Below are 20,940 nucleotides of genomic sequence, written 5' to 3'. Positions count from 1 at the left end.
GTGAAGAAAGTAGACGAATTCATGATTGTATGGCGGTGGAGGGGGGTGTGGAATGCTGCGTCAACGCGAAGCGAAACTTCACACAGCACCAACTATACTTTGTAGAAGCAGAAGCCGACGTAAAAGCTCGCCGCCTCCATCTCCTCCTCCGAAACAAGCAGCCTCCCAGTGCCCCTCTCCCTGACCCCCATCCTCTCGCTCAGGGGCCCCAGCTCCGGGTCATCCTTCTCCGTCTCCCAGATCTCGAGGAAGGGCTTGTGGAATTGCAGCTCGAGGTTGAAGTCCTCGGCCAGCGCACGGAACGCCTCCCACGGGACAACGTACTCGGGGACCTCCTCGACGGCCTCGTCCAGGAAGAAGTTGTACTTCCAGCCAAAGGCAGGACGGAAGACGCCGTCCTCGGGCGTCTTGCCGGGGAAGCGCACGCGGTAGATGGAGTTGCCCCATTCGGCGGTCGGCTCGGCCTCGCCCTCTTCCAGCTCGCCGTCCTCCTGCTCCCCGCCGGCGGCGTCGGTGACGGCCTGGGGAGGCGGCGTGGAGGTGGGCGTGGTGGAGGAGGCGCCCTCGCCGTTGTGTTCCTTTGCAGCTGTTTCCTTTTCTTCTCCGCTCGCGCCGCCGTTCTTGGCCTCGCGCTTGGCGGCCATTTTGGCGTTGAAGGCGCGGACGCGCTCGCCGAGGACGTCCGAGTTGGGGATGCAGCCGATGAAGCGGCCGCCCTTCTTGAGCGCGCCGGCAACATTCCTGAGCATTGTTCGGGCGTTTTTCTCGGACTCGAAAGCGTAGTGCATTGAGAACATCATGGTGACGACGTCGAAGCCGCGACGGTTCATGGGGGATGGGTCGAAGCCGACCTGCCGGATGATTTCCACGTCTTCGATGCTCTCCGAGTAGCAGTCCTTGACGTGGAACCGCGCGTCAAAGAGGCGAGGAGGGGGTCGATTGAAGCGTCCTCCGCGATGGCCTCGACCGCCGCGAGAGGCCATCTGCCTGTACCGGTCTCTCGCCTGCTCGATGCTCACGTTGGCCGGGTCCAGGCCGACGTAGAGCTGGATGGGCTGCGGCGCCTGCTGCCATTTGCTCAGGTCGCCGCCCTTTCCGCAGCCAATGTCGAGGACGAGGAGCTCCTTGCCGCTGGACCGGCCCATCTCGCGCGACCCGGGCGTGTGGTCCTCGTCGGGCGAGTAGCGCTGGATGATGCAGCTCTTGACCCAGTTGTTGAAGACGCGCAGGCCCTTGATCTTGCTCTCGCGGGTCCGCCAGTCGCGCCCGCGCTCGGGCACGCTGTTGTAGTGCTCCCTGACGACGTCGTTGATGCCCCGGACCTTGTTCTCCTCGGCGGCCTGGGAGGCGGCGGCCTCGGCGGCTTGACGATCGCGCTCGAGCTGGCGCTGGCGGATGGCCTCTCGCTCGGCCTCGGAGAAGCGCGCGCGCGCTCCCGGTCGCTTCAGTTTCCGCGGCTGCTCGGAGGGCGAGATGGCGCGTCGCTTGGGCGCCTGGAGGGAGTTTGCGTTGTAGGGCTGGGGGAGGTCGTCGTCGTCTTCGGCTGGTCGCTTGTTGTTTCTCCTCGCAGGGGGGGGAGACTCGGGATCAGAGTCATGACCGGCCATTGTAAATGCTATAAGGGATGGTGGAGTTTGAGAATTGCTGGAGGTTGGAGTGCTTGTGGGTGAGATTCAAATTCGATTGAAGTGGCAAGCAACGATGTTTGGTGATGATGAAGCAGCGTTGAGGTGAGTTCAGTTGTTGTGAAGTGGTGGATGGAAAGTTGATGTTTGAATTCAGGCGCCCAGAGTTTGATAAGCGGCTGATAGCGCGGGAGGCGTGCTGTAACACACAACTGGAGTCTACCTACCTAGGCACGCTTTTCACCGCATCCACCGTCTCTCACAAATGCTGGGCTCAATCGAAACTTTACACAGTAAGGCGAGTTTGCACGAACAACCCTTCTTTCTTAATTCTGGTTCATGAAAGACCTGCTCAATGTAGCTACAACATTCATGCTCCCAACTTCTTCAAAAGCTCATGTCGCGAAAGACAACTGTCGAAATTGTAGTGCCTGGTTGATAGGTGCAACACTCGAGAATAAGACTTCCATTGCTTGCTTGTTTTGCAAGTTTCTCGAGTTTGCTCAGTGTCCCGTCGCCAGAATTCTGCAGTTGCCGCATGGCCATGTCGCGACAATGCCACATTCGCTTGGTTGCCAATGGCGTCTCGCTCGAATCACTCAGAATTGAGTCGACAATGACGAGGCGCGAGGAGTCGATCATGAGTTCGAAGATGTTCTTTAGCATATCCACGACCTGCTCGTTCGATTTGCGATGCAGCATTCCAACCATGAGGTATACCCGGGCGTAAGGAGTGACAAGCTCATCCTGGGAGCGGAACTTGATTCTGGTCAAGAGAGCTGGGTTACACATCATCACAACATCTGTCATAACATTGAGTTTTTCATCCGGACAAAAAGCTTCGAAATGGAGATGAGGGAATAACTCGGCCAATTCCCAGAAACACGGGCTGCATGAGCCGAGCTTCAAGTGATATGTCAGCGGCTGTTCGCCCGTAAATCTCTGCAGTCTTGAAAGAATCCAAGATAGAGGCCAGGATGATGGCTCTTACATCTATAACCAGGGCATCTCTTTCCAGGGAAGACCAGTTGATGGCATCGCGAACCACTCCTGCCAACAGAGCTGTCGATGTGCGGCGGCCATCAGAAAGAAGGTTCATTAAATGAGCGTATTCACTCTCCTTGTCATTCATTGTCAAGTAATGGTCGAAATCCAGTTTAGACTTGAAGGCATGGTGGCGAGCTGTCTCAGTTGCCTCTCAACTGCCGGGCCATCTGATTGTCGTGTCTACCGCCTTTGCTGAAGCCGGCATAACAACATCGACGAAGAAGGGAAGGCCTTGGAGGAAGTTCTCGTCTTTGGCAAGCTTGCTCGAGAAGTAGTTGTGGTGAACACGGTTGTCTGCGGTCTCGACAAAGATATGATGCGTCATTGCTATTCGCAGCATCCGCACGAGCTCAGAAGCTGGTACATCAGCGTAGAATGCAAGTTCGTGGACCGAGATTGACTCCTTCTCCGGGACGAAGTCAAAGATACTGAACTGGATGAGCCACTTAAAGCCAAAATCATCTGAACCTATGGCCTGGCATCAGCGTCAAGCATGTTAATTTCGCCTCTCCCACATATTGAGAACTTGCCTGGGAACATGCGATGGCAATCGTCTTTGACGGTCCAGCTGTAAGCTCAAGCAGTCTAAGTGCTGAGTCGATTATCTGCTCCTTGGCCTGCAGCACAGAAGGCGACATTCGAGATGATAGAGTCGACGTATGAGCAATAGAATCAAAGGATATAAGCGAGGTTCCATCTTTCCTGTGGTAGTCCTCTAGCACCTTGACGTGAGTCTTGATTGTCTCAGCAAGGAGGCCGAGGTTGAAAACCTGTTGCACGTCAACATTAAGATTGAATGAGATTTCTTCATTCATGGAATCGTCTTGATCCATGGTCTTGGTCATCAAAGAGATCTGTAGGTATGCAATGGTAAACCGATGGATGGAGTTGGCATGTCCTTGTCTGGCTACGGACAAGCAGGAGCGAGTTATAGATCTAGATAGCTGGTTTGAGCAGAGATATCCGGCTTGATCACAAGATTGACATGTCCATCAGCGTAGCAATGAAGCCATTGCAAGAAGTCGATTCACCATATCTCAATTTATTCTAAACTTGGAGGCAGGCTGAATTCACAACGTCCAAGTAATTGCCGTTGGCCACAGAGCATTCACTCCCTGCCTGCCTGCTCGATAATGTCTGGAAAGACTCTGCAGTCAAGGCATCAATTTGCCATCAATCAACTGTAAGTGGACTACCCGGAATCAAGAGGCCAGTACCGTTGTGAATCCATCACAAAATTGACCGTCTGAACTGCAGTATTGTCACGAGCCATCCCATGTACATCGTCGAGGCGGCTGGAGATTGATGCATCATATGTTCTCAACGCCACAACTTGCCTACATGCCCAAAACGGGATGGAAACCTGAGCTCCCAGCTTAGCGCTACGCCCGTTGTCAAATTGGAGTTGCTAGTCGAAACCTGAAGCCTCTGTGCCGCACCGCCTCTTTTGTCATTTGTTGCAATTACGAATTCTTGGAGCATTTTGCACTTGTGAGGAGTAAGTACTAAGCAAGGTAGGTATAGGTAGGCAATACTAATAGAATCGAGTTGAGAGCATGCGCTTACATAATGCAGATGCAACCCTTGAGTGATCTTGTCGGTCGGTACTCGGTACTCTGTGGTCCGCGCACCGGCCAAAGCGCATGTTGCGTGCATGCATGCATCAATGCATGGTGAAAAATGAGCACGAGAGTCGGGCAGAGTAGCACTACTAGCAGCAAAGGAGACAACAGACAGAGAAAAAAAAAACCAGAGAAGCCACCCAATTACCGAATGATGCTGGTCTCCCCGTGGGGTATCGTGCCAGTGGACGGAACTTCTCCATACAAGGGCCTGTACGGACTCCACCGCTCCAGAGCCCCCACAGACGACATCAGCTGGAGCCATCGATGATCACTTTTTGCTCTTGGGTACTACTATTTACCTAGGACTAGATAGTATTACCAGATGAGAACTTGTATGGGGGGGGGAGATGAGGAGAAGAAGAAGGAGAAAAGGAGGAACAAAGAGACGGTTGACCTCTGGTTCTATCGTCCTCGGGGCAGTTGAGTCTGGGTCTGTTCACTAGTACTATACCACTGCTAATCGTAAATCTTATATAGGTACCTACCTATAGGCTGATGGTTTTAGAGGACCCGACAGGTGCTTCTTCTCTCCCACTCATACATACTACGGTACTACTACTACTACTACCTCCGTCAGAGCGTGACACTCGAGATCTCCGTCTTGCCGAGGCTGGCCTAGCACATGCACCATCCCAAAAGCCCATTCGAATCCGCACAACCTTGGCCTCCAGAATCCGCTGCTACTACTAGTCCAGCAAGGCTAGACATAGGCAGGTAGTAGGTAGGCAGTCTAGACAGTCTGGGGCGGTTTGTCGTACGTCAGGGCTTGTTGTGTCATGGGCCGGCACTTTGCCTCTTTTTTCCTCTCTCCTCACTCATACATACACACACACACACACCTTTCTCTCTGTCTCTTCCCAACCAAATTCCCCCCCTCTCTCTCCGCTTCTCCCCACGGCCTCTTAGCCTGCTCTTTGGGCTGCTTCCCCCTCAGCTTTCCCCGCTTGGCACCAACCCTGGCCCTTGTAACATCCCGTATTCCAAGACAACTCGACTGTTTGCTTCAATCCCGTCCGTCAATTCTGGCCTGTCCTGCTTTCCAGGACACTGGCAGCTGGCATTGTCCACCGAAACTGACACAGTCCCTCGTCATCAGCTCTCGAGCCCTGGCTTAACAAAGTACTAAGGTACTATTACATGTACCTCCAGCTGCGAGTTTCCAGCGCTTCGTCACCCATCGCTCGTTTTCTGCCGGTCAAAAAACACACCACCCGTTGCCGCAGACCGGCTTCTGACCCCGACATCCAGGCGACACCCTACCCAGGATCAAATCAGTTTCTCTTCCAAAAAGATTTTCCTCCTAGTACTCGCCCGCCATCTCCAACTCCAACGGATGGCGGCACGCGACCGATGAGCCAAACAAATCGCCCTTGAACCTGGTCCTTTGCCCCGATACGACTTCGTGCGCCGTCCTCCATCCAGAGCTGCCTCCAACTCGGCACAGCTGTGGCCCTGTCGCGGCTCCACGTTATTTATTATAGCCGCCTGGGGGAGGATCCTGGCTAATCCAGCCGGGGCTGTCTGTCTGTCTGTCTGGTGTATCGCTCGCTTTTGTTTTTATTTTCCTCGAGCTTGGCTGGTTGGATCAAGTCGCCGGGGGCCTCTTCTCCTCCATCACATCTCGCCTGGCCGCTCCAACTGCAGAACAGAATACATCCGCTGCCAGCCGAACGCTGCTGAGCACGCCAGACTGCGGCTCGATTCGACTCGCCTCGCCTCGCATTGCCTCGACTTGGCCTCGGACTCGGACTCGACCCACGTTTGCCTGACGGGACGGCAGAGCCTCGACTGTTACTCGCTGCGTGTTGTTTGTCTGCTTCCTGCCGGCCACTTGCTTGTCTGTTGTTGATTGGGCTCGGTCTCTCTGCTACTGCCCTCCCTCCTCTTCCCCCCCTCTGCTTCTGCTGCTACCTCTACCTCTGCCTCTACCTCTGCCTCTACCTCTGCCTCTACCTCTCCCCCCCAAGTCTGGCTACATAGCCGGTCGACTCTTCCTCAGGACATTGCGGTTACAGATTTACTAGACCGAGAGCCAATCCGTCTAACCCCCCACTGCTGTCTCCTCGGGGCCTTGTCTCATCGTCTGTCAAGGTCGGATCCTGTTGATGCTCCGTCCACCTGCCTGTCTGGCTGTCTGGCTATTGTTTGCTCAAGCTGCCGTCTCTTGATTTCATCCCATCCCATCCCATCCCATCCCTTTCCCCCACATCCTCCACCTCCTCCAACCCCCCATTTCTGTGCAGCCTGCCTCGCCGCCTCGCCGCTCCTTGTCACTTATACCAATAACCGGACGGCCTGCTCGCCTCTGCTCGTAATGCTCCCGCTCCAGACCATGGACGGCCCGGTCGCTCTACCTCCGCCAAACCAACCTACAGCCCTCGCCATTGCCGACGTGGGCGAGAACCGCAACCAGAAACCCAAGACGCTGCCTTGCAAGTATTGTAGCAAGCGCTTCAGGTCAGTCTAGCCCGCTCCGCCCAGTGCTGCTGTTTGTGCTTGTCCGACTCTATTGCTGTCATCGTCCCTTGTTGCTCACATGACCTTCTTCTCCCCGAGTTGCAGACGCGTCGAGCATGTCCAAAGACACGAGAGGACACATACAAAGGAGAAGCCCTTCTCCTGCGGCTGGGATCGCTGTGGGAAAACCTTTGGGCGTCGGTAAGTTGCCTCCTCCAAGCAGATTCGCTTATTCCCACGTTCTTGCGTTTGTCATTTTTCTTATCAAGCCCGTCTTTCCTCCTCATGTACACCCTACTGTTTGGTTGGGTATGATGTGATGCGATACCATGTCCTTTTATGTGGTGCATTGTACCCATACCAGTACCCGCGTCTCCTCATTGCATTACATATCCCCCCCTTCCCCCTCTTCCAAACTGTCACCTCTAGCCTCACTCTAAGCCTCATGCCCTGGCCTCAAGTCTTGTTATTCACCTCGTCTTGATCCACTTGGCACTGCCCATCTCCTCGCTACACTTACACTGTCCCGGCTTGCGTTGGGTCTACACTTACTTACATGGACATCAGTGATCTTCTCGTCCGGCACGAGAAGCTCGTTCATCTGAATGAAGGCCACAAGGACCCGTCCCGGCCGAGGAAGTTCTCTGGCGCATCTCTGCACAAGCCTTCTCTTTCCGATAGCCATGTCGACCTCGACGCTATGGGAATTCACCGGCTGCGGCCACCCCCTCCCCCTCCCCCTACTACCACCACACTGCTCCCTCCAGCGCCGTCGCCGCCGCATCAGCAGCAGCAACAGCAGCAACAGCCACAGCCGCCTCCACCGCCGTATCATCATGGGTCCATGAGTTCAGATGGAGGGAGTCATCTCGGCCCGCAGAACCCCCAAGTTGCGGCTCGAACTGCAGCTTGCAACCTGGATCTTCTTTCTGATGCCGCCCTGGCGAGTGAGGTCAACACCATGCAGCCCCTGCTCAACGACATGCCCCAGCCGCCCCCGACGCACTCCAGGGTCAAGAGCTATCCGGACACCATCGAAGGGTATGGAGACCGCGCGCGAGCAGATCCGCCCATTCTCGCAGCTGGATTTGGCCCTCAGCCCCAGCAGCCGGCTTACGAGGATTACAACCTGTTCCTCGACGACTACACGACGCCGCAGCACTTTCTTCCTCCGCACTTTGAGCCTGATCAGCAGATGAACTTTTTTGCGCGATCGCCGGCCGTCTTCCAGCGTGGTAATTCCAAGCCGAACTCGCAACTCCCCTCCCGCTTTGGGTCTCTTGCCCCTGATGCGCAGGAACCCAGCTCGCGCTTACACGAGGAACCATCGCGGTCTCCTCTCCGAATCTCAGTGGTCGACCACGGCATTATCAAGAACCGGCTTGAGGAGTTCTCGGCCGTGCTCCCGGCCGACTTTGTCTTTCCCTCTCGCTACACCCTCACTCGCTTCTTGGAGGGATACATTAGCGGATTTCATGAGCAGCTGCCCTTTCTTCACTTGCCAACGCTGTCTCCCACGGAACTCGCCCCGGAGCTGCTTCTCGCCATTCTGGCCGTGGGGGCGCAGTACAGATTCGAGAGCAAGAGGGGATATGCCCTTTGGTATGCCGCAAAGTCGGTCGCAATGGAGCAGATTCGACGGCGGCATAGTTCGGAGATTCATGCCCTCTTGCCCAACGCCTCCTCTTACAGTCCTCACTCGACACGCCCTTCACCCAGCACCTCTTACCGGCACTCATTTGCGTCGGCGCAGTCGGAGAGGCCAATCACCCAGGACACACATCGAGAGCCATAGTAAGTATCTATCACTGTGTCCCAGGATGATAATTTTCTTGGTCCTAATTTATCACTCTTCATATAGTTCTCCAAACACGCCCCAGTCTCGATTGGAAACAATCCAGGCCGTTCTTCTCCTATTCTCTGTCGGCCTTTGGGGAGCCAAGACAATCCTCAACGAGGCGCTGTCGCTGCAGAGCACGTTGGCTATCCTGATCCGAGAGGAGGGCCTCACGGAGGACATTAGCCAAGCAAGCGTGACAGACTGGGATGCTTGGATCAAGCGTGAGGGGGCGACCAGGACCAAGCTGATTGCTTACTCCTTCTTCAACCTCTGCAGCATCGCATATGATCTGCCGCCTCTGCTGGTCACATCTGAACTCAAACTCTCGCTGCCTCTTCCCGCCAGGCTCTGGAGAGCGGAAACGGCGTGGCAGTGGCAAGAGCTGCGGCAGTCGACGCCCATGGTGGAGATTACGGTTCACGAGGCCATTGCCCGGCTGTTTGGCCGGACCAACCAAGGACTGCCAAACCATCTGTCGTCGCTGGGATTCTACGTTCTCATCCATGTGCTGATCCAGCACGTGTACTTCCTGAAGCAAACGTCACTAGCGGCCGGGCTGCCGTTCGAGGCGCAGCGCACCCTGAAGCCGGAGGATGTGGAAGAAGTCACGCAGGCGCTCCGGGTATGGCATACCACGGTCGAGCAGCATCACTATCTCCTCGCCACGGGCTCCGGGCCGTTTGCCAGCACAGACTTTTCTCCCGGCGGCCTGCTGGCGTATAACGCAACGGCTCTTTTGCGTCTTGCGTACATTCGGCTGTATAGCGACACTCCTCCAAGCAAAGAGCTGCAGACGAGGGACTCGATGCTGATGGCGTCGGCCATGATTTCCACCCCTCTGCTTGTGCGCAGTGTGCGGCTCCACGGAGCGGTGTTCCAAGCGGTTCACGCCTTGTCCATGCTGGTCAAGGCGGGTGTCAACTATGTTGCGAGAACCAAGTCTACAGAATGGAGCATTCAGCACTCTTGTAAGTTTTCTGTCTCTCTGATACTTTCTTTCCTTGCAATAAGCTGACCATTTCGTCTTTTCAAGTGTGTAATTTCGAGTGTGCGCTTCTTCTAGCCAAGTGGCTGTTGACACTGGGATCTCTTACGCCGTCTGATGCTCCCATCACCCTCGACGAGAGGAATCTCTTGGAGACAGTGAGGAGGATGCTGGACGAAACGGAATTCGCCGTTCCCGTTGACCCGTCCTTGACTGGTGCAAATGCAAACCCGCAGTTGGAAGCAGCAACCACAGACCCCATGAAGCTGAGGCAGCTCGCAAGTGCAGTTGTGCGTCTCTGGGGCGAGACGTTCAAGGGCACTCACATCTTTGACATGATCAAGACGATGGGTGCCAGTTTGGATGGGTATGCTGACCTGGTGGACAAGCCGAGAGACCGCGTGGCTTTGGCACCAAATGCGGCCATGGCTTGATTCTGGATGACACCGAAGATGCACTGGCGGAATGTCAAGGAAGTGTTTGAAGGCTGGGCGACAGGCGTTGGTTCTTTGGCACACGAAATATCATGCTGAGCTGGCTAGCTCGCATAGATGGTTGCGACGGATATATGGTTCTGGAAAACGTGGGACAAATTGTACATGTGGATTTGATCTGGGCAAATACTGGGCGAGAGTGGGAGTCGGTGGATGGATAAGGGATTGGAGTGTTATTTGTACATGTGTAACGGGTAGGCAGATAGTTGTTTGAGAAGCAGGATCATTCCCTCCTCTTGACACACTCGTGGCGTACAAAGTTGGAATTTCTCTTGATTTGGTGACTATAGCATACTATGTAGTTGGTAGGCTGACATGCGCATCAATAATTGATATCGAGGTTGGACTGATGACCTGACCTTGGCTATTTGACGAGACACAGACCACCTGCAGAGAAGAACAAACCGAGGGAAGATGCAGATGCAGCCCCACCGAGCTTGGAGGGATTACTGATCTCCCAGAAAAGGAAGCATCAGTAAGTACGATCGCATCTGAACTGTACTATCACAGCTGATCATTCAATATATATAAAGAGGATGCAGATACGTGATTATTGCAAGAACATACAGATGCAGACGTCAAAAAATTCAAGTGTCAAAACATGTGTGCGTACCTAGGTAATACAGGTTGTTTCCTCAGATGACGGCCGACATTTGCATGTGAAGCCCGACCGACAAGCCCGGAGAAGAGAAAACGCGGGGGCCGAGCTTCAATTGCTAGGGACCTCCCTTCAGTGGGGAGACGCAGCCCGCTAAAGTGAGATCTCTGGGGTCACGTCAGCCGGAACGTCGAGACGTGCCTCGGCATAGCGGATAACAATGTCGTGCCACAGTTCGCTTTCGGGGAGTGCTTCTTAACTCTTCTTTAAGACGATGATGGGTTCGTGCTGATGCTTGTTTCGTAGCTCTTGCACTCTTTTTTTTTTTGTCTTATATATCAGTGCGGTTATTCTAGAATAAGAAAGACGGCGATCTCTCCTATTGTCATCTTCATTAGATAGAGTCCGAGGGTAGAGAATCCCATCACCATCACCGAGGTTCGACTAGACAGACAAGACGAGACAAGACACCACACAACACGTCCCACGATGCCCTTCAACACAGAACTCACTCGCCGTCTAGGCATCCGCGGTATGTATCTACCTACCAAACCCCCTCCCCTCCAGTATACATCTCCTTCCTTTGCCCTCAACGCCGCTGACAAACATCCAGTCCCCGTCATCCAGGGCGGCCTCATGCACGTCGGCACCGCAGACCTCGCCTCGGCCGTGTCCAACGCCGGCGGCCTGGGCATCATCACCGCCCTCATCTCGCCCAGCCCCGACGCCCTGCGCGCCGAGATCCGCCGCTGCCGCACCCTGACCGACAAGCCCTTTGGCGTCAACCTGACGCTTCTCCCGTCCCTGCTGCCTCCGGACTACCCGGCCTACGCGCAGGCCATCATCGACGAGGGCGTCAAGATCGTCGAGACGGCGGGCAACTCCCCGGGCCCCGTGATCCGCCAGCTCAAGCAGGCGGGCATCACGGTGCTGCACAAGTGCACCACGATACGGCACGCGCAGAGCGCGGTCAAGCTGGGCGTTGATTTTCTAAGCATTGACGGCTTCGAGTGCGCGGGCCACGTGGGCGAGAGCGACATTACAAACTTCATCTTGCTGGGCCGAGCGCGGCAGACGCTCAACACGCCGTTCATCGCGTCGGGAGGCTTTGCTGACGGCCAGGGGCTCGCGGCGGCGCTGGTGCTCGGCGCGTGCGGCATCAACATGGGCACGCGCTTCGTGTGCACCCAGGAGGCGCCCGTGCACCGCAACATCAAGGAGGCCATTGTCAGGGGCCAGGAGACGGATACCGCGCTGCTGCTGAGGCGCTGGACCAACACGACGCGGCTGTACAAGAATAAGGTCACCGAGGAGGCGCTCAAGATTGAGAGGGAGAGCAAGACGGGGGATTTCAAGGAGGTGGCGCCGTATGTGAGTGGGAAGAGGGGCAAGGAGGTCTTTATCAATGGTGATCCGGAGCATGGGGTGAGTATCACGTTCTTTTCCGTCGTCTTTTTCCTAGGGGGGGGGGTTCTTTTTTGGACGTGACACTGTTAACATTTTATGGATGATAGGTTTGGACGACGGGTCAGGTCATGGGACTGATCCACGATATCCCAACGTGTGCGGAGCTGGTGGCTCGTATTGAAAAGGAGGCCGAGACGGTATTGCGGGAGAAGGTGTCCTTGATTGTGTCGGACACGAAGCTGTGAGCGTGAATTGAGCGGGATGAGTCGATATGGAGGTTGACGATTAATGCATGTACAACTTGCACCTTTTCTTTTTGCGGATATAGCAAGCTTGGACAGAGGATCTATATTCCATATAAACGCCTTGTGTGCTCTATATTATTCATCATTCCCTTCTTTTTTTCCTCTATGCATTTCGAAGTCTAACAAAATCTCATCCAAGTCGTAAATCGTGACACACAAGTGATATCTCTCACCTGCTCCTTCGGCTGGCCACCAGCGCCGGATCCAAACGCCGACCCGTCTCCCTCTTCCTTGCCGTCTCTCCTCCCCCTTCCAGGCCCTCCGTCTCTGGAATCGTCCACCGTTCGTAATAGTACAGCTCCGGCATCCTCGTCTGCGTCTGCTCATCCAGCTGCGAATCTCCATCCCGGCGGCCCACCCCCGTCTCAATCAGCGAGGCTCGCCCCTCTGGATCGCTGGCCTGCCATCCCTCCGGGGCGGACCGGCTAGAAGCAACCGCGTCCACGTCCTCGGCCAGGGCATGCGTCGCCTCCACCAGAGCTCCTCTGACGCCGCAGTAGAAGGACGTCGACAGGTCTGACGCTTTGGCTAGGCAGTGAACTCGGTCCATGGAGGAGGAGTAAATGTGCATGACCGCGTCCGGCCGCCAGCTGTCTTGCCGTGAGAGGTGGTGCCATGTGCATGCCCGGCCAGACGCCGAGTCGCACTTGTCGACCGGGTCCAGCTGAAGCCCATCCAGGTCGTTGACGGCACCGTACTGATAGGGCCGTCCGGGGAAAGGCGCGTCCGCGCTGCAAGGCAGGGCGCTGGTGTGGTGATACGCCTTTGGGAAACGGAAATCAAAGAAGCGAAGGTCGGGGCTACAGTTGTTGCCAGCCACGAAACGTTCGGATCCGTATACGAGCAGTGAGCTGCTGCCTTGGTACGGCTGGAAGCCATCGCGATACAGAACGTCGTGGTCCGAGGGGGTTCGCAAATCAGAAATCCTGGCATCAACATGTTGTGTTAGCTACTTATAACAGCCTCCCAACGTTTGAGCTGTTGTCGTCTTACCTGTGGCTTCCGTCGTCCCAGGCGCTGAGCAGCAGGTTCTGGTTCATCCGTGAAACTGGCTGAATGGCTCGCACCGTCGTCTTCTCGGCCAGTCGCCCTGAGTCTGCAAAGGACCCCTCCGCGCTCAACCTGATATTCTTGGCTGCATTGGTGAACTCAATCCCTGTAGGTCGAATCTGGGCCCATCGCAAGGGCTCGCTGCTGCCACCAATTCCGCAGGCAACCACGTCCTGGCCCATGAATTTGACGCTGCGTAGCAGCGAGACCTCGTCCGCAGAGCTGTCCTTGGACACGTCATAGAATAGCACCGGTTTCAGCGTCGCTTCCTCGGTGTCAGAAAGATTGTACAGCGTCAGGACGGAGCTTCTGCAACTTGCCAGCAGCTTGGCCTCGGGCTGCCACTCGGTCCAAGAGATGGCTCTCTGCCCGGGAGACCTTCGTGTCAGGGGAGCCTTTGCTGGATCGGCGGTGTCGTGTATAGAAGCAAAGCTCTGAGACGCCTTCAACAGCGTCTCATCTCCGACGGACAGCAGTTGAACATCTCCATCAGCCCTTCCAACAACCACCTCTGGGGCCTCCTGCCGCTCAATGATGCTGATCGCCGTCACGTCTCCCGTCCCGGCCGCATACCCCGTCTCGCGGCCTCCCAGCTTGCTCCAGCGGCTTCGGCCCTTGCCACTCACGCCTCTTCGTCCAATGACCAGATTCTCTCCGGCTCCGTACGCCAGCAACTCCTCCTGCGTCGACACCAGCGTCGCGGCATCAATGACGGAGTGGAAGTTGACCGACTGCCTGTTCCTCGCAAAGTCCCTCCTCTTGGGCCGTGCCGGCGCCTTCTCCCCGTAGACCGTCAGGTGGAAGCCACGGGTATCCCAGCACCGATCCAGATACGTCAGGCGGTCTGCCACGGCGTTCCATCCACCACCCATCAGCAGCCCCGTGGGGGCGTCAATGGAGGGGAACTTTGCCCTCACGAAGCTCCGCCATCCGCTCTGGTTGATGACCTCATGGGCGTGCCGCGAGGTGCTCCCCAGATGAGCCACGTCGCGGGCTGTGTCGAGATGCTGGACAATGTCGAGGATGAGGTCGTCGGGCAGGTTTGCCAGCGAGGGCCTGTTCATCGTGATAGTCCCTCCTCCAAGACAAGGACAAACAGAAGTCTATGATTGCGCGATTGCAAAGAAACAAAAAAAGAGTCGTGGATCTCAATACGATCCTGTCATGCAAGTATGGAGGTGATCTTATCTATTCTATGCTTGACGAAGCTCGTTCACCATCAGCATCAAAACTTCGCCGCATTTCTGCCTGCACGACGATGATTCATCCACTAAAACTTACTAGACTCAGCACCAAGTGTGACGCAAGGCAAATCTATCCAGGACGTGGCGAAACCAGAAAGATCCTGACTCACTCCAGGCTCCTCTTTTTCTCCCTGCCTGACGCAAAATCAATCACAATAGAAGGTGAACAGGGACGACGAGTGAAGGAGAAGGGAAGATTATTTTTTCTTAGTCACTCGCGTATGAATGAGAAGGAAAGCTCTTTCAGTTGTATGTATGCGCCTAGCGGGTCATCTTAGTAAGTACAGGTAGCAGGTCACAATACCTACCTGTATACAAGACTGCCTAACCTGAACTCCTGATGAATCCTGCAACAACCCAAATGATGGATTCTGCACATGTTAATACTCAAGCTGCTATCCGTATAATGACTGTTGTAAACATCGTACTTGGGCTTCGAAAAATATATATACGGGATAATATTTGATTCTTCTTCGAAACTCATGCGGTGTGAGGGTAAAGTTGTGGTACTCCTTCTTTGACAACTCTCTCATCCTCCTCCGTTATAGAAGCTTCACTCACGCTCAGAATCGGCATCACTCCACCCCAGCCACCACTCCGTCTGATGCACCAAATGTTGAATCTACCCATCTACAGTCCGTAACATCGTCTCTTATCAATATGCATATGCAGAGTCGTCAACCCTCAGTCTCTCCCGCCCCAGCTCTATCATCCCAATGTCAAGAAATGGACCACCACCAGCTCCCGACGAGCCCATTTCCAACGCCGTCAAAACAGGGAAAAAAGAAGAAAAAAAAAAAAAACGCCTCGAAAGTTGTAGTCTCCAATATGCCTCGTTACAAAAGGTATCAATAAGAAAAGCCAAGAGCAAAACAAAGGGAAAAAAAAATCGAGCCTTCTCCCCCTCATTCTCCCCCGTCTCCGTTCCGCAGACGCGAAAACCCCCTTTTCTACATCAACAGATACAACGCACGCGCAGCCTTCTCAGCAGCCGCAACATGCCAGGGCCGCACGTCGCCCTCCCTGTCCACCACTCCACGCGCCCGAGCCAGAGTGCCCAGTCCTCTGAAGTATCCCAACATCTCTCGAAAGAGGGGTTCGTGCACGCGTGGCGTTGCTTCCGTATAGACCAGGTTGACCTCCATAGCGACGGGGGCATCTTCCACTCTGATCCCCGTCCGCTTGATCAGATAGCCGCTGATCAAGGCGGGCTGCACTTCCAAAATGCTCGTGGAGTTGCTAAGCCGGTGGCCTGCAATGGCTCCCCACGTCTGATCCGTTACGTCGACCAAGATGGCGTCCGCATCCGCGTCGGCAGTGCTTGTATTTGAGGCGCCGCCATCGCCAGAGGGTGTAGCCGCCGTCGCCACGTTGGCTTCTCGGGCGGGAGTTGCGGGAGTGGCAATCTGCTCGGGGGAGAGCACGCTCGGCTGCGGCGTGGAGACTGGCGTATGGAGAGCAGCCGAGGGGGGTGGAAGCCTCACCACCGGCGGCAAAAGCTGGAGTGATGGGTTCGTATCAACCGTTAGCAAAGCTACCGTGACCTTGGCGTTGATCTCGGTGCGTGCGAGGTCAACCCAAAAGTCCATCTCGTGCTGTGGCATGGGCCCGCATTTCGTTATGATAACCCTCCACAGAACTTTCCAGGCGGATATCAGTTCGAGAGTAGTCTCCCATATCTCATGGGCGATGTCGTTCATATTTCGAGATGGTGGCTTCCCCTTTCTCGCCAAGCAGTAAGACGCCGTCGCTTGTTGGTTTCCCCTGTCGTCTGTCCACGCGGCCGTAATCCATCGCTCGTCGACGCTTTGCGCATATGCTACATGAATGCACGAATTCTCGCGAATGAGGGACGCTGAAGGGTTCGTCGTCAGCTTGAAGTCGATGATGCGCGGTAGGAGCTGCTCAAGCCTGATCGCCGGGGCCGGCATTGGGCCCCCAAAGAGAGTGCAACGATCATACGTCTCGATGCAGAGTCTGATGAGGTCAGGGGTCGGAGTGACAACAAAGGCTGTAGGCGAAGAGAGCAGATCTGCTGATACCAGCTGCAAAACGAGCTCGTTCTGCGGAGGCTCCTTTCGAGTTGCCAGAATCTTCTGGTAGGTTTCGAAAAACCGCTGGAAAGCTGTGCAAGACTCGATAATGGTTCCGGGATTGTCCGGCGAGTAGACAAAGTAGATGACAAAGTTCGTCTCGGTAATGGACAGGCTGGTGAACAACCCGCGCAGCGCTTCCAAGCTTTCGATCATGGCCGAGCCATGCCCCGTCACGGTGGCATCTGGAGACGTGGTGATCCGATCAACCTCATATGGCAAGAGTCCTGGTTCCAAATCCGCACCAAGGGGCATGACATCAAATGTGCCCAGTTTCAAGAACTCGTAAACACTCTTGATGCGATCCAGAAAGGTCAGGACATTGTCTCCCATTCCAGGCCATCCGGGAAACACACAAAACGCGTTGATGTTCTTGCTGCCGGAAGACGGAGAAAGACCCAGGCTCTCCCAAAAGGAAACTGCAGACGGCAGAACAGACAGTTTCATGTCTGCCCTTTGCACCTCTAAGTGCGGGCTCGGAATCTGGTACAGGTTGCTTGGCCTCATGGCCTCGGAGTTTCCGTCTCGGCCCTGCATCGGCCGCGGTTGAAACTGGCTCAAGAGCGGTACGTCCTGAATATCCAACAAGCCCTTCAGACGCATCGGCATCGTGTCTTCGAAGAATTGTGCAACGACCTCTTCCAGCGTATGAAAGGCGTCGCGGCCGTAACTTGATAGTTCCTGACGCTTCTGGCTGGCTGAGAGGGTAGATGGCTCAAAGTCCGATGCTCTGAAGATATCCAGCCCCCCCGTTGCTGCTTGTTCCGTCACAATCTGCGCAATCTGAATCATGTCGTCGTCACTCAAGGCCATGTCCAACGCCAGGGGTTCTGGATCAGAGAACAACGAGGACAGCGGTGCTCCAGACGTGTCAGACTTGGAGAGCCGTGGCAACTCCATAGCCAGCTGGTGATCAGGCTCTTCAATGTCACCATCTCTCAGCGAGGTGATTTGGGAGAGTATATCGTCGTCACCGTTGATCAGCCTGATACTGGCTTTGTGCGGTGAGCCGGCCTCGTCCGATGTGTAGCTGGAGTCATCCTGGTCCGATTCCACGCTGCTCTCCTCGCCTTCGGATAATGATGCATCCAGTTTCATTGGGCTACCGGTCGACCCATGCAGCTCTAGTGCGGAGTATGGCTTGCTCATGGCACTTCGAGTCATTGGTCGCTCCCGCGGCCTCCTGTTAACTTTGCCATGCCGCTTGAGATAGTCAGTCTCGGGCACGGTCCGAAGATCTGAGCTCGCCTTCTCCATCTTTTCCACCCTTGACAGAGTGTTCGGGTCGAAAAACCCCCCCTGCTCATACTTTTTGTTGATCAAGGGCAATGCTGGGTCAAAGTCGAGGCTCTCAAAGACCTTGGCCTTCCTTAACGAAGGCTGAGAGGACCCCTTAGAATTGAGGGATGCCCTCACACGCTTGAACACCGCGTAAGGGTCAAAGGGGCTGGACTCGCGTTTTGCAGGCGTTACACGCACATCTCCACGGCTTCGACGGGCTTGGTCGTCATTCTGGCTTCTGGCATGCTTCAGTTCTGGTTTTGCAAACACGACCCTGTCTTGAGGGGGAGGTAGTGGAGGGGGAGGAAGCGCGGCATGTGGCGGCGGCGGGAGCGCAGAAGATATCGGCGCAAGAGCAGGAGAAGCAGCTTGAGCCGCAATTGGAGCTGGGAGAGGAGCGGAAGGGTGGTGAGGCAGCGACGCGGCCATTTGCACCGGGAGAAGTGGCGCACTATCGCCTAGTATAACACCCCCTTCAGCAGTTTGGGGTGGTGGAGGGAGTATCATATCGGAGCCAGGCATGCCGGCCATGGGAAGGTCGGCATCCACGTCGTCTGGCTTCTCGTCAAAGAAGTTGAAGTCGGCTTCGGTAATGTCATTGTCGTCAAATATATCTCCCCCTATATCTCCCCCGAAGATCTGATCAGTATCACCAAGGATGTTACTATCGCTCCGCTGTCTCTTGGACTCTGCGAACTCCAGGGGCTGGTCAAGGCTGTCGCCGTTGGATGGCTCATGCTGCACAATGGCATCTGCCTCTGTAACCATTGGTGCCGATAATGGGTTTCCGGGGCTGGAAAGCGTGCCGTCGATGGACGGGGTTACGCCATTCGCTTGGTGAACCCCGTCTGGCGGCGTTGGATACATGATGCCAGCTGTTGCCGTATTGGGGCGCTGTAGAGCTACAGGCGACAAGCCACTCGGCTTGGGCGTTCTCGACTCTGGATTCTGATTCTGCTCCTTGAGAAGAGTGGCTGCTCGCTCCATGGCCCGTTTCGCCTTTTCTTCCCTTTCCGTAACGGCGGCATACCATCCCCTAGCATTGCCCAAAGGATCGTGACTCTCCTCATGACCGCTCAACACGGCGTCCACGACACGGCTAGTCGAGGATGCGTCGACGTTCTTTTTGCGGAAACAGAGACGTCTGGGCCATGGCAGCGTGAATGAAGAGTTTGCGCTTGACAACCGCTGATCACCCCTGCTGTCAGGGTTCTTTGGCTTGGGGACGAAGAGATTCACCCACAGGCAGCCTTCCAGCGTTGAGGCAGTTATGCCCCGGAAATTCAGAAACCGTAGGCAGGCTTGTTTCCAAACGGACTCTTGTCCATCGACTCCGCCACGGAAGTTGAAGAACTGCGTCATGGGTGTCTGTGCCAAGCTCATCGAGCCGTCACCACCAGGGACCGAGCTCTGGGCAGCAGTCATGATGCCGAAAGGAGCCGCAAGAACAGAGTAGCCCGGAGGGGCCAGACCCGAGGGAACAGCATCGTCCAGTGACAGAATCCCCCGGCATTTCGTAAGGGCCAGACTGATCATCATTGCTCCCGTCGTTGTCAGGTACACCCTGAAAGTGCCCAGTATCTGCGGCCTGCCCACGGCAACTGCATGCGGCTGCGCATTGTATGCGGTTGGAGCGAGCAAGACAGTTCGGTAGTTTAGAGGGATTGCCCCGGTTCGGCGACAGAACGAGGTGGATAACGTCGACAAGACGGACGCGATCAATTTCTCGTACAATGCCCTCTGAGCTGTCGTCGCCTTGAGCTTGGCTTCGGCCTTTGGGTCCAGGTCTTGCGAGGCGGGCGCGGTGGTTTGCAGTGGCGAAGAGAGGGTCGGGCGGTGGGCTTGCTCTAGAGGGGACGACGTCGACAAGAGGCTCGTGGGTGTGAGGCTGGACTGGGGCGCTTGAGAACGAGGCTTTTGTATTATCGGAGGCTCTATGACACCATGTTCCTTTACAGCAAGGCCTTGTCCGGTCACATCGGGCGGCAGCTCGAGGCCGTCGCCCAAATCATCCAACCTCGCCTCCTTGGGAAGAAATTGAAAGTGCCACAGCCCCCTTTTCGTCGCATCGTATAGAACGACGTAGCCCCTTTCCCTTAGCGAGTTTTCGATGTCGAGAGCAGTCGAAGCGAAGGTTTGCGACAGATTGGACGCCGGTTCGTACAGACGATAAGCGATCGACGAGACATTGTTCTGGAACTCCAGGGTCAGCCGAGGAGGAGGGGAGGTGAAAGCCATCAAAGACAGGTGCCAGACTCACAATCAACAGTGTATTAGTTTCATATTCTCCAGTATCCATATCGACTGCTTATGTGTGAATCGGGCTCGTGGCAGCCGGTGACAGCGCAGTTGGCTGTCGTCGACAACGGAGCCACGGCGTCCCAAGCTCTATCGCGCAAACGGCCGAACCGAGGGCCGGAGAGGAAGAGGGCGATGACCGGGTTCACGAAGCAGTTGTGAGGAGGAGAAGCAATTCTGAGGCTCCGTTCTGCCCGGGCTCCATCTCAACGAGGGTCGTCTCTGGTCGGGGAGCTGGTCGGGGAGCGTCGCCTCGGCAGGCGCGCGATGCTCAAAAGGGCCGGTTGTCGAGTCACGAGGCGTCCGAAGCACAGAATGATGAGAGAAAAGGCAGAGAGAGACTCTACGACCGCGTCAGCGACATGCCTCGGATTGCCAGCATGCGCAGCCTCAGGCCAGCAGAAGGAGGAGATAAGATTCAAGTGGAAGGCTTGGAGATGCACCGCATCGCGGACTGGAGCAAAAGCGACAGGGCTGGGAAGGTGTCCAGGGAGTCCGGGGCGTGCTGGATCCAGCGCGTTGCAGGCGATTGGCTGCTGCTGCTCGGTGAGGCGAACCAAGACAAAGGCCGTTGTGGTACGTACCGGCGCC

At 55.7% G+C, this 20,940-nt stretch overlaps 5 protein-coding genes across 5 annotated transcripts; 2 read left to right on the top strand and 3 right to left on the bottom strand.

Moving 5' to 3' along the window:
• Positions 1–92: 92 nt before the first annotated feature.
• Positions 93–1,565, bottom strand: TRIREDRAFT_38767 (uncharacterized protein; the record flags this gene model as incomplete). Its single annotated transcript, XM_006966661.2, has 1 exon — positions 93–1,565. A coding segment is annotated over one exon (1,473 nt), but the record flags the coding sequence as incomplete, so codon positions are not given.
• A 5,268-nt stretch (positions 1,566–6,833) lies between these two features.
• Positions 6,834–10,013, top strand: TRIREDRAFT_22785 (uncharacterized protein; the record flags this gene model as incomplete). The annotated part of the gene is made up of 4 exons (XM_006966656.1): positions 6,834–6,955; positions 7,322–8,548; positions 8,616–9,562; positions 9,628–10,013. 4 exons carry the CDS (start codon positions 6,834–6,836, stop codon positions 10,011–10,013), a joined length of 2,682 nt encoding a protein of 893 aa, XP_006966718.1.
• Positions 10,014–10,999: 986 nt separating this feature from the next.
• TRIREDRAFT_122774 (uncharacterized protein) lies at positions 11,000–12,422 on the top strand. Its single transcript, XM_006966859.1, has 3 exons — positions 11,000–11,203; positions 11,285–12,096; positions 12,186–12,422. Exons 1-3 carry the CDS (start codon positions 11,161–11,163, stop codon positions 12,321–12,323), a joined length of 993 nt encoding a protein of 330 aa, XP_006966921.1. The 5' UTR covers positions 11,000–11,160; the 3' UTR covers positions 12,324–12,422.
• Positions 12,423–12,552: 130 nt separating this feature from the next.
• On the bottom strand, positions 12,553–14,549 carry TRIREDRAFT_79708 (uncharacterized protein; the record flags this gene model as incomplete). Its single annotated transcript, XM_006966776.1, has 2 exons — positions 13,377–14,549; positions 12,553–13,309 (listed from the first exon to the last, which is right to left on the bottom strand). Exons 1-2 carry the CDS (start codon positions 14,495–14,497, stop codon positions 12,553–12,555), a joined length of 1,878 nt encoding a protein of 625 aa, XP_006966838.1. The 5' UTR covers positions 14,498–14,549.
• Positions 14,550–15,627: 1,078 nt separating this feature from the next.
• TRIREDRAFT_22783 (uncharacterized protein) lies at positions 15,628–20,350 on the bottom strand (the record flags this gene model as incomplete). Its single annotated transcript, XM_006966655.1, has 3 exons — positions 15,628–18,509; positions 18,705–20,244; positions 20,312–20,350. 3 exons carry the CDS (start codon positions 20,348–20,350, stop codon positions 15,628–15,630), a joined length of 4,461 nt encoding a protein of 1,486 aa, XP_006966717.1.
• Positions 20,351–20,940: the final 590 nt, after the last annotated feature.

Source organism: Trichoderma reesei (genome assembly GCF_000167675.1).
Source record: "Trichoderma reesei QM6a unplaced genomic scaffold TRIREscaffold_14, whole genome shotgun sequence".
Lineage (NCBI taxonomy): Eukaryota > Fungi > Ascomycota > Sordariomycetes > Hypocreales > Hypocreaceae > Trichoderma > Trichoderma reesei.
The sequence above is the reverse complement of the archived record's forward strand: the minus strand, read 5'-3'. Positions and strand labels throughout refer to the sequence as shown.

What these genes read in the sequence shown, in the direction of transcription:
- TRIREDRAFT_122774 (XM_006966859.1), top strand. Translation starts at nt 11,161, where the DNA reads ATGCCCTTCAACACAGAACTCACTCGCCGTCTAGGCATCCGCG. An exon ending in TCGCCGTCTAGGCATCCGCG is followed by an intron (nt 11,204 to 11,284) that starts GTATGTATCTAC and finishes ACAAACATCCAG; the next exon opens with TCCCCGTCATCCAGGGCGGC. An exon ending in ATGGTGATCCGGAGCATGGG is followed by an intron (nt 12,097 to 12,185) that starts GTGAGTATCACG and finishes TATGGATGATAG; the next exon opens with GTTTGGACGACGGGTCAGGT.